This window comes from Acomys russatus, chromosome 25 (genome assembly GCF_903995435.1).
Source record: "Acomys russatus chromosome 25, mAcoRus1.1, whole genome shotgun sequence".
Classification (NCBI taxonomy): Eukaryota; Metazoa; Chordata; class Mammalia; order Rodentia; family Muridae; genus Acomys; species Acomys russatus.
Window position 1 is genome coordinate 25,562,189 of NC_067161.1, and position 12,527 is coordinate 25,574,715.

Below are 12,527 nucleotides of genomic sequence, written 5' to 3' on the forward strand. Positions count from 1 at the left end.
TTCCAGGATAGCCAGGACTGCACAGAGGGGGAGGAAGGCAAAACAAACAAACCAACAAACAAAAAAAGGTGTTAAGAGGACTCGGCCATCAAAATTGGAGAAAATTAAAAAGAAAAATGTCTATACAGTGACAGCATTTGCAAACTATCTTTTTTTGCTTCAGTGTAACCGTTTATTGAGGGAAACATCCTCCACGGATGACAAGCCAGTGAGAAGGTGTTGTTGGGAAGCAGGACATTCTGTCACCTTCGCTTTACAGGTCACTTGGACAGCCTGACCTCTCTGGTACTGAGATACATCGACTGTAAACCTCAGCATGATCCAGCACGGAGGACTGGGCATCAGCTCTGTGCTTTTCCTGCACACTGTTCAAACTGTGTCTAACCGCAAGGAAACAATCCAGCCTGTCAAGAAGAGGGAACATTTCAAAAGCTAGCTGGACTTTGGGTGTTCCCAAAACACTAAGAAATAAGACTGAAAAGATTCTAGGCTCCTTGTGTTTGGCTCTGGGATCCAAAACCAAGCAGGAAAGTAAATGTGTTTTCAGAACCCCGGAACAAGTCAAATATCGACTGAACATTAGCCCATTCTTGCACACAGGCTGGTAATCCCAGCACTTGGGAAGCAGAGGCAAGAGGACCCGAATTCAAGGGCAGCCTCAATGACATAGTGAGTTTGACGCCATCCTGGGCTGCAGGAGACTCTGTCTCAAAAACAAAAAACAGGTTATTGCATTGGTGGTGGTAAATCACAGCTATTAATCTCTTACTATTTGTAGAAAGATGTTTTTAGAAGTGGGTGCGAATATAGAGGTGGTGGCATATCCCATCTGAAACCTGCAAAGACAATATTTATGTGTAACACACAGCCTAAGTATGAGCCATGTGTCTGCAGCTGGGGACTGTGGATGGCAAGTCAGGTGTGTTCCTCACTCTCTGATTTCTATTGACTAAAAGACTTTCAAAATTAAAAGTGCACCAGGGAAGTTGGGGAGAGACTGGCCTTTGTCTGACTCCCTTTTGTGTCCCAGCATCCCTCTGGGAGCAGCCCTGAAGACTTACAGCCAACGGTTTTCCGTTCATTTTGCCCATAAAGAGGAAGCAGCTAAGTATAATGGTGCTTGGTGGAAGCACTGGGGACAAAGGGCTAGACCACTTAAGACTGTGGGAGGAGGGGAGGGAATGTCTGCTGGACACGTGTGACTTTAGGAAACTCATAAAACCATTCCTGGCTGCCGGGGTGTGTGTGTGTGTGTGTGTGTGTGTGTGTGTGTGTGTAAACAATGTGTAAGCTGAAGTCATTGTGGGCAACAAAGAGGAGTGGGGAGGACAGAGACCACATCTCTCACAGGCTTGTTTTGGGGGTACTTAGGGTTCCTTTGAGGACTCAGCCTGGAGTGCATTCTGTGTACTGGGTGCCACAGAAGCGCTTTCCGTCTACAGGATCTTTCTCTTTCCACATGGGGTGTATTCCTCACTATAAACAAAAGAACAGCCTGGAGAGTTTCGTGCTGCCTGCACCTAGCAAACTCATTGAGGATTCCGGCCCAGCCCTGCCTGGCTGCAGCCTGCAGTGTGGAGGGTCCCCAAGAGGCCTCCCCTGCAAGTATGTGGAGCAGAGGGAGCCAGGAAAGTGAGATCCTTTCTCAGTAGGCTGTGACCCCTCCTTTGGGGGTTAATTCTCCCGAGGTTCTGAAAGGTTTGAAAAGCTGGGAGGAAAAAAAAGAAAATAAAAAAAATAAAAAAATAAAAAATAAAAAATAAAAAATAAAAAAAAAAAAGAAAAGCTGGGAGGGGCAGAGGAGACTAATCTCATTGAACATCAACTGGTTCCTCTAGATAGATGGCTGGCGGCCAGGGATGCTGCTCCAGGGTCTCAGGGCCACCCTCAGTACAGTGTACAATCCTGCCTGGGCTAGGAACCTCCTCCTGCCTCCTTAAAAAAAAAAAACAAAACAAAAAACAAAAAACAAAACCTCAATGGGGACCAGGGTGTAGCTTAGTGGTAGAGCACTTTCCTTCTTTTGGGGAAGAGGAAAATTCAGTCACCAGCACCAAATTGGGGGTGGGGGAGTTTTCATATCTATTTAGGGTATGTGAAAAAGAGTAGCTCAATTTTGTATAAGGTCAGGAAAAGCTGGGCAATTTGGGAGAAAAAAATGGTACCTTTTAATGATTATTTAAAATATATGATCTTAGCTGGGCGTGGCGGCACATGCCTTTAATCCCAGCACTTGGGAGGCAGAGACAGGTGGATCACTGTGAGTTCCAGGCCAGCCTGGTCTACAAAATGAGTACAGGACAGCCAAGGCTACTCAGACAAACTCTGTCTCAAAAAAACAAAAAATAAGTTAATTAATTAATTAATTAATTAATTAAAATATATGATCTTACCTACTGCACTGTTGTAATTACTGAGTAGACTTGTCTTAAAAGGGAGTCAGGCACTGGAAAGATGGCTCAGTACTTAAAAGCATGAGATGTTCTTGTCAGATGACTGGTTTCCAGAACCCACAACCACCTTTTAACAGCTCAGGGGATCTGATACGCTTTGGCCCCTGAGAGCATTTGCAGTCATGTTCACACACATACACTTAAAATTACTAAAAAGCAGAGTATGATGGTGTACACCTTTAATCCCTGCACCTGGGCAGCAGAGGTAGGTGGATGTCTGTGAGTTCCAGGCCAGCCAGAGCTCTACATAATAAGACTCTGTCTTAAAACAGTACAAACAAACAAACAACAACAACAACAAAAAACAACTAATCAAACTTCTCTAAAAGAATCTTAAATTCATTAAAGTTTCTTATTTTCTTTAAAAGAAAATTTAAAAAACTTAAAAAGTTAAGTAAATATATGGTCATTGGAGGAAAACATAGGAGATTTAAACTCCCCAGAGAAACTACAAATAGTATAAAATTCCAGTGGCTAGAGAGCAGAACCACCCATCTACTCATTTTTCCAGGAGGTCTTAGAACCAAGTGGCAGCCATGTTAACATGGCTTTTCAACTAAGCGTTGAAGGACTTAGGATAAGTGAGAGCATTAAAGAGCACTCCACAGAGAAGGATCATCGGTCGCCCCCCCCCCCCGCCCCCCCGGTCTGGCCCCCAGAGCTACAACCTGCTGGCGAGGGGAAGGGCCTGGATCTGAAGCTGCAAACACCTGTAGGGCCCAGATACCAGCCATAAAAGAAGAACTCTTCCCCTTGGACAGTTTGTCCTTGTGCTTAGCTGTCCTTGTGCTTAGCTGTCCCCGCTCTCCATGGAGGCCGCACACTCTGCAGGCAGCACCATGGCAGCACAAGCTGAGCATTGGAAGGAGATTGCCCCTCCCCAGAGAGGTCTTTGCTTTCGCCCTGCTCCTGAGTCCGTCTTTCCCCTCTTTAAGGGCTGCCTCCCTAATGAGACAGACCCTAGGCTTCCCAGAGCTTCATTTCACTTTGCCATTGGCAAATCCTTGCATTTAGAATGCATGTGTCTGCCGAGCAGCCACGGGTGGGCACTTCCTACCTTTCTGGAGAGACGGAAAAGCTGGTGACTGGTTGGGTCAGAGAGTCAGTTGCCACAGCCGTGAGCAGGTATGCAAGGGCACCTGTGCCTTTCCCAACACGTTTGTTCAGCAGCTGCTCCACACCCTATGAGGCTGTTTGGAGCCAGGCTGGCCCTCAAGGGGCTCAATTGGGGAAGGCTTACCCGAGGCAGTAACTTGGAAGTGAAGGATGCATCAGCCTTGGCTGAGGGGAGAGGGAGAAGGCCATTCGGGCTCCAAAGCTGTGCAGACAAGGCCCGGACATGGTGCTTTCAAAGAACTGCCAGTGATGGGGTCCACTGCCAGATGTGAAGAGGGATCCCCAGAAAGGAGTGCTAGGTCTAGAGGTCTCCATTCTGCAGAGCCTCATAAAGTAGACCTGTCATGTCCCCCAATAGCTTCCAGCTTTGACCCTCAGCACAGGAGAAGCCCTTGTTTCTGGCTGTTGAGGGTGTAAGCCAAGGCCTAAAGCCTGCATTTTTAACCACTTGTCAGAATCCCTTGGTCTGTGGGCAGGCATGTTGTCCACAGCAGCACCTTCTAATGATTTTGGGGGGAAGCGGAAGGAGGATGCTGTCTTCCTTTCCCTCTTTCCTTCCCCAATTTACCAGTCTCTTCTGAATTCACCTTCAAGCAACCCAGTTTCCAAGGCAACCCAAACTAAAACTAACATGGCTATAATATGAGGTCCATACAGGACAACGGAGAGCTGTGGACAAGGCCTGCCACACCCAGACAGATGGCGTCAGATGTACAAGGCCTGGATTGGTTCTGCCTGCATTGGTGAGGGCCAGACAGAGTATGGGACCCTCTTCTCCAGAACCCAAAGGCAGCTCCTGACTCCTCTCCAGCATCTTTATGATGCTGCTCTAAGCATCTGTCTGAGCTTTAGTGTGCATTTTCTTGTGGACTCAAGCAAAAGCCTTATTAAGCCATCAGATCCCCCTTGGAGTTGGGGCTACAGAGGGACTGAGGCCCCTGATCCATAATCACACAGCAGGAAGTGATGATGGCCTGGGGATTTGAGATCCAAATGTGTCCTTTTGTTCCCAAGGAGCCCCTCCTACCTGTTGCTTTCTGTCCATTCTGCCAACACCACCCAGGTCTAGGGAAGAATCTTCTGCCTCACTAAGGTTCAGTTGCCTCCAGTAAATCCTGCCTCTGTCCTGTCGTAGGTAAGTTTGAGGACCGGGAAGACCGCGTGCCCAAGTTGGACCAGATAAACAGTACGAGGATCCTGAGCAGCCAGAACTTTTCCCTCACCAAGAAGGAGCTGCTGACTACAGAACTTCTGCTCCTGGAGGCTTTCGGCTGGGACCTCTGCCTGCCCACGCCCGCCCACTTTCTGGACTACTACCTCTTGGCCTCTGTCAGCCAGAAGGACCACCACTGCCACACCTGGCCCACCACCTGCCTCCGAAAGACCAAAGAGTGCCTCAAGGAGTATGCCCACTACTTCCTGGAAGTTACCCTACAAGGTGAGGACACAGAGGCAGTGGGGGTGAGGGAGGCGCACAGGGCTGGGGATCAGGTGGGTCGATGGGTTTCATTCAGAGAGGGCCTTCCTTTATGCCTAGGACCCCCCACAGCAATACCACTCCCACCTTGCCAGAGGTGTTATACCTAGTGTCATAGGACAACACAGAAACAAAATGGCAGCTTACCCAAAAGCCACCAGGACCAAGAGACCGGCAACTCACCTGGGCAGTTTTTTTTGGGAATCTGGAGCCTTTCAGGTGATTTAAGTCACACAAACTCACAAGTAGCTCATTCCCAAAGAACTGTCATCACACAGATTAACTAGGGTCAGGGTTGGTGACAGTATTCACATCCACATGAGTTGGCTTGTATGGGGAGTTGGGAAGATAGCACAGTTAAGAATGTGTTTGCTGTGAAAGCATAAGGAATTCTAAGTTCAGGCATCAGAACCCCCATAGAAAGCCAGACGCAGTGACGTACGCACCTGCCATCCCAGAGATAGGAAGGCAAAGACAGGAGAATCTTAGGTGCTTGCTAGCTAGCCAGCAGCGTAAGCACTGAGCCCCAGGTCCCAGTGTGAGACCCTATCTCAAAGAGTAAGGTAGATGGTTCCCAAGGAACAAGACCTGAGGTTGACCTCATATATACCTGTAAACATGCACCCACACATACAAAAAAACACATGCTACCCATGTACAGAAGCTGAAAGAGGGCAACAGGCCCAGCATTCTCTCTACCTATTCCTCTAAGACGATCTCCTGAACCTGAGATATGCTCTGAGCTAGGCTAGAAACCAGCAAACCACAGTGTTCTTCCTGTTCCTGCCCTCATCAGAGTTGGAGTTGAAGGAAATGGCAGGATGCCCAACTTGTTATGTGGGTACTGGGATTGTGGAGTAAAGGCTCTTTAAAGCTGAGCCATTTCTGCTGACCCACTCCCCCCTCCCAAAACAGATTCCTAGATCTACGTGTTGGGTAGGATGTTGGTCAAAAAAACTATTCAGACACCTGAACAGTGTGACACACCATAAGACAAAATAGCCCAGAGTGAGGATATCAGTGATTTTTGGACTATTAGGCATCAGTTGAGCCCTTGCTGCATACCTTGCTATAAATTTTGGTGTACATTAATGCATTTGAACTTCACGGTGACCCTGTGCTGGCTAGTTTTATGTCAACTCGACACAAGCTAAAGTCGTCTGAGAGAAGGGAACCACAATTGAGAAAACACCTCCGTAAGATGGGGCTGTAGGCAAGCCTGTAGAGAATTTTCTTAATTAGAGATTAATACTGGCGGGCCCAGCCTCTTGTGGGTAGTGCCATCCCTGGGCTGGTGTTCCTAGGTTCTGTGAGAAAGCAGGCTGAGCAAGCCAGTCAGCAGCACCCCTCCGTGGCCTCTGCATCAGCTCCTGCTTCCAGGTTCCTGCCCTGTTTGAGTTCCTGTCTTGACATCCTTAAGTGGACTGTGAGTGAGGACGTGTAAGCCAAACTTTTCCGTGCCCAAGTTGCTTTGATCCTGGTGTTTCACCACAGAAATAGTAATCGTAACTAAGACAGAGCCCTTTCAAAGTCACTTCAGTCACCCCCATTTTACAAACGAGGAAAGTTATACTCAAGAAGTGAAATCACTTCATCATTTGTAAAAAGCCGGCGCTGCAAAGCCCTTGAACCGATGGTTCATTTGCCTGGTCTTTGGCAGGCTAAAGCAGGAGACCCCATGGGGAGACTTTCCATGGCTAACATCCTCTGCAATTCTCTTTCAGATCATATATTTTACAAATTCCAGCCTTCTGTGGTCGCTGCAGCCTGTGTTGGGGCCTCCAGGATCTGCCTGCAACTCTCTCCCTACTGGACCAGAGACCTGCAGAGGGTCTCAAGCTACTCCCTGGAGCATCTCAGCACATGTATCGAAATCCTGCTGGTGTAAGTCCTCTTCTGGTTAGCGAAGTTTCTCAATTATTGACCTTCTATTTGGCCTTGGGGCCCCACTCAGGTCAGGGAGGATTTCCCAAGTCTAGGACAGATGGTTGTTCCTCTCCTCCGACCCCCATCCCCACCGCCACCCCCATAAAGTGTTGTGTGTAAAATGAGCAGAGTGGCTCCTGACACAGTGATATTTGGAAAATGGGGTATGGTGATTTGAACTGTAATCTTGGGAAGCTGTACGCTTGGGAAACTGAAGAAAGAGAGTCGAAAGCTGGAGGCCAGCCTAAGATAAACAGTGAGACTCTGTGGCTGAGAGAGTTGGCTGTTTTGAATTTTTAAGTTTGGAGAATGAGAGAAAAGAGGAGTGAGGCTAGGGGCACCTGCTCCTATATGTCTGGACTTACGTTATTGTTGTATTTTGTTATTGAGACAGGGTGTCATGTAGCCCAGGCTAACCTCAATCTCCCTCTGTGGTCAGTCTTCCTGCCTCTGGCTCCTAGTGCTGGTGTTGTAGGTATGTGCCACCATGCCCAGTTGATTTAGCAGTAGGGGTCAAACTCGGCTTTATGCCTGCTAGGCAAGTACTCCATCAATGGAACTCCATCCTGTCTGGGCTAATTGGCCTAAGACCCAGTGTGATTTTGTGAGTGATCATGAATTCATTCTCTCATGAGCTCCTCTCCTCAGGCAAGCCACAAAGTTGAACACTTAGCCAACTAAATCTAGAGTGGCTTCATCTAAGAGGTCACAGACTCTTTTAAAGGGCCAAGAGTCATCTTAGATCTAACACTGTGAAATAGAGATCAGCAGCCAAAGAGGTCTATAATGGCTGCCAGGAGGAGGTCAGACTGCACAGAACATCCCTTGAATAGCTACCTCTAGTCAACTCCTTCTTCTGCCAGCAGGTAGTGACAACCCCTGTGTGCTGGTCTGACTGACCAGCGTCTGGGTGGCAGAAGTCCTTCAGTCCCCAAAGAGCCACCTCTCAGTGTCCCAATGCCAGCAGTTTTGCTGGGCTATGGTTCCACACTCTGAAACATCAGCCCTGCTCCCCAGTCCGTGCCCTGAATCATATGCTTTTAGAAGTCCCCAAGTCAAGCCAGGTAGTGGTGGCACACACCTTTAATCCCAGCAGAGGCAAGTGGATCTTTGAGTTCGAGGCCAGCCTGGTCTATAGAGAGAGTTCCAGGACAGCAAGATCTTGTCTCAAAAAATCCAAAATAGAGCCGGGCATGGTGGTGCACACCTTTACTCCTAGCACTCGGGAGGCAGAGGCAGGTAGATCACTGTGAGTTTGAGGCCAGCCTGGTGTACAAAGTGAGTCTAGGACAGCCAAGGCTACCCAGTGAAACCCTGTCTTGAAAAACAAAACAAAACAAAACCCCAAAATAATAATAAAACAAACAAACAAACAAAAAGGTCCCAGAGTCAGAACACAGCCTGTTTTGAGTATTGATGGCTACTCTAGTACCATCCACCAGGCCAACCCTGCTACTCTTTTCTGGCTGTCTCCCTGGGAAATCCTCATTAGAATAATAATAATAATAATAATAATATGTTGCAGACTCCATAGGCTTCTTTCTTACAAATACCTCTAATTGCTTTGACTTTCTCAAAAGCTTTGTTTGTTTGAGATGGGGGAAAATAAACAAACAAGTACCCACTGTGTGTCCGCTTTTCAAATGAAGTGTTTCCAGGGGGCTGGAGAGATGGCTCAGAGTTTAAAAGCACTGTCTGCTCTTTCAGAGGTCTTGAGTTCAATTCCCAGCAACCACATGGTGGCTCATGGTCATCTATAATGAGATCTGGTGCCCTCTTCTGGTGGGCAGAACATTGTATACATAATAAATAAATAAAACATTTTTTTTTTTTAAATGAAGTCTTTCAGACCCACAATTTTCTCAGTCTCTGTTTGCTGAAGATTCAGCCAGCTGGGGAAAGAGCTGGACTGGAAGGACTTAGGAAGGAACAATGGTTTTGGGGTACAAGAGTGAACAGAGCAGGTGGGACCCAAATTAGCTTTACCAGCCAGGATGTGTGGGTACCAGGGCTGCATGGACAAGTTTGGCTGATGTTGCACAGGATCAGAGGGGTTTTGTGACAGAAGCAGCTCCAAGCTGAGACCTGGGGCCTGAGTCTAGTTGGTGAATAGCCGAGGCTGTGTTGTAGCTAGCCCTCAAAGATGGCACTGTGGACGGCTCTCCCAGTTCTCCTTACTGAGGCTGGTAAGCAGGTGTCTAGTGACCTTTGACCAACAAGACTTACTTGAGCCTTTTCCTTTCAGAGCATATGACAATGTCCTCAAGGATGCCGTTGCAGTCAAGAGCCAGGCGCTGGCCGTGGTGCCTGGCTCATCATCATCAGCTCCCACCCAAGTGCTGTTCCAACCACCCGCCTACCCGACTCTCAGCCAGCCACCGCCAACAACGCTAGCCCAATTCCAGAGTCCAGCGCAGGACTTGTGCTTGGCCTATCGGGACTCATTGCAGGCCCACCGCTCAGGGACTCTGTTCTCAGGAGACACTGGTCCATCCCTCCACACCCCATACCCAGCCCTCCAGCCCTTGGATATGTGTCCTGTGCCTGTCCCTGCATCCCTGAGCATGCAGATGGCCATTGCGGGTGAACCCAGGCACTGCCTTACTGCCACCTACGGAAGCAGCTACTTCAGCGGGAGCCATATGTTCCCCACAGGTTGTTTTGACAGCTAGGCCACTTTTGGACCACACGGAGGATCCTGGAAGACCCAGACCGAGGATGTGTGGACGTGACACGCCTAAGAGCAGAGCTCAGCCAGGTGAGGCAAAGAACCTAGTACCCTTCAAGAGAGAGCGTCTGTGCTCTTTTTAAAAACAAGCAAACAAAGCAATGCAACCCAGACCCAAACATCCAGGGACATACCTCATCCAACAGCGTCTCTCTGGGAAATCTCTTCCAAGCATGCCTGGAGGACAAAGACATGGCTCTGTGGCCATCCCCTAGAGCTGGGGGAGCCAATAGAGTACACATCAGACTTGGTAAGAGACTTGGACGTTTAAGGACTGTACACATCAGTAGCCCATCCAGGCTTTACAAAGACTACTTTTCATAGCTATGCTACTGAAAAGGAAGACCTGGCACCGCCTCTATGTCCCTAGAAGATCTATCCTGAGTGTTTTTCTCTCACACCAAGGGCCTCATGGCCTATGTTTATGCCTGAGCCGTGGGCCCATGCAGCACAGTGAGTGGCCATCTTGCCCTGTTTTTGAACCCAAATTTTTTTTTTTTTTTTATCCTTCTAGATGTTTCACATGCTGCTGCTTCCTGGGACAATCTAGCTTTCTATCATGCAAAAACATCTTGTTTACATACTGTGTCAGGGATTTTGTGATACTTGAAAATTCCTTAGGAGAAAAAAAAGTTTGGATTGCCACACTGTCTGTCTCACATGACGCTGTATCTTTTATTAACCCAACGTGGGGCAGACTGGTGGATAACAACAATGGGGGCGGGGGGGGGGGGGGGGGGGGGGGGGGGGGGGGGGGGGGGGGGGGGGGGGGGGGGGGGGGGGGGGGGGGAGGGGGGGGGGGGGGCCACCTCCCAGGCGCTCAGCTCTGGAAGAGTTAACCCTTGCAATGCTAGTGTTCACCTGTTGAGCTTGGATCACTGCCCCCTGGTGGGGAAATGCCACTGAGAGGAAGACAAAGGTTTAAACCTGTCTATACTTTCCTCTACCACATGCTTACAGTGCTAAGGTTAAACTGACCACAGCCTTGAGTTTGGCCAGTAGTAAAAGGTAATAATACTGTGGAATATGAGAGAAGTGGGGTGGGGGGGGACGAACATGGTCTATGACACCAGCAGTGACCGGCAAAAGATTGCTGGAGTAAGAGCCAATGTCTGGGGTCTGCAGTTGCGAGCGCTCAGGAAGACTGTCACCATGTGCAATATGTTATAACTATGACTCATAGCCTGGGCTTACGATGTTCTTGTGGTTGGTTTTTGTTTTGGTTTTTTTGTTGTTGTTGTTGTTTGCTTTTGGTTTTTGTCAGGAAACAGGCTGTTCACCCACCAGCATTGGGAGGGAGGTGCAAAGGTTTTTTGAAGCAATTTTGTTCTTTTTATTTGTTTTGGTTTGTTTCTCTTTTTTTCGAGGGAGGGTGACTTTTTTATTTTTTTTAGACAGGCCTAATGTAGCTAAGGCTTGCCTTACACTTAGTCCATAGCCAAGGCTAGCCTTGAATTCCTGATCCTCCTGCTTCAGCCTCCCCTATATGTCACCACACGTTGCCTCCCATCTTGGTTCTCTTTGGCTCATTTGCCAATCCAAGAGACCATAGCAGGGACTGCCAAAAAGGGGGCCACATGCCCCTGAGACAGATTTGATGGTAATGGGGCTTTTCTGAGGAGATGAATGTCTCCTGGAAACAGAATATAAGAAGAGAGCTGGATCTGGATGAGGTGCTGCCATTTTGTCACTTAGCCTAGGAGCCTGCACATTCGTTTGTTATTTCTCGTGGATCCCACCCCTCCATTAGCAGCCTCTTTGTTTGTATTTATATGCAACTGGTTTGGAGTCCAAGTTATTGTACCTGTCTGCTCTGGCCTGGGGCTTGTGAGAAGCATCCTTACTGGAGTCCCAGCTCTAGCCTGAGTCCCAGAACCAGGTGTCCTGCAAATAAACACATTACCTGCTCTCAGTCTCTTTCTTCTTTGCCTGGAAATTTCTTTGCAGGCTATCCCTTCTTGACCTCTCTTAGTCTACCTCAGTGGAGGTCTCCTGGAAAGAGGCAAAAGAGATCAAAGGGTTTATAAGCTTTCTCATTGCTGTGATACAACAACCCAGTAGAGCAACCATAAGGGGAAAAATGGTTATTTCCACTCCTGGGTTGAGTATGCAGTTCACTGTGGCAGGGAAGCCATGGCAGGCAAGAATAGCTTGTGACAGCTCTGGCAGGAGTATGAGGCTACTTGTTCACACCTCCATGGATCAGGAGCAGAGATGGGATGGGAAATAGAGTCAGGCTATCACCCAGCAAGGCTGGGTCCCTAGAGATCTACTCCCTCCACCTAGTCCCAACTTCAAAGGGTTCCACAACCTCCCAAGGCAAGGCCAGCAGCTGAGACTCAAGTGTCCAGATACATGATCCTATGAGGGACTGTTACAATATTGGAGCTGTCAGTGTTGAAGGTTGCCCTCTGACTTCCACACAGAAACACATACATCACACACAAAAAGGTTTTAAAAGGTAAAAACAAGCCATCCCTGCTGGTCTGTGCCAGCAGTCCTGTCACTCAATGGGCTCTGGCAGGAAGAGTGTGACTTTGAGGCTAGCCTGAGCTATACTGAGACTAGTTTAAAACTGCAATGTAGGTGGTAGGGCCTATGGATGACAGCTTCCACTGAGGTGGAGAATACCACAGTTCACTCTTCCTAAGCCCTCTGTCCTGCAGGAAAACCATAATGAGAGCTGCTGTCATGTGGGGTTAAGGGGTATATGCCAGCACAGATAACTTCCTGGGTGACATTCTAAGGCATGAAGATTAAGACCAGACTAAGAGGACATTGGGGCCCATGTCTGTTGGTAAAGAGATGGAACAATGCTCATACATAC

At 48.3% G+C, this 12,527-nt stretch overlaps 1 protein-coding gene across 1 annotated transcript in view; it reads left to right on the plus strand.

Moving 5' to 3' along the window:
* The window catches only part of Ccnjl (cyclin J like), a 55,736-nt gene extending 45,622 nt beyond the window's left edge, over window positions 1-10,114 (plus strand). Inside the window, exons 4-6 of the mRNA XM_051167513.1 lie at window positions 4,705-5,007; window positions 6,771-6,930; window positions 9,218-10,114. Coding sequence (XP_051023470.1) covers window positions 4,705-5,007; window positions 6,771-6,930; window positions 9,218-9,644 — 890 coding nt within the window. The 3' untranslated portion in view covers window positions 9,645-10,114. The remainder of the gene's footprint in view (window positions 1-4,704; window positions 5,008-6,770; window positions 6,931-9,217) is intronic.
* The last annotated feature ends 2,413 nt before the right edge of the window (window positions 10,115-12,527 follow it).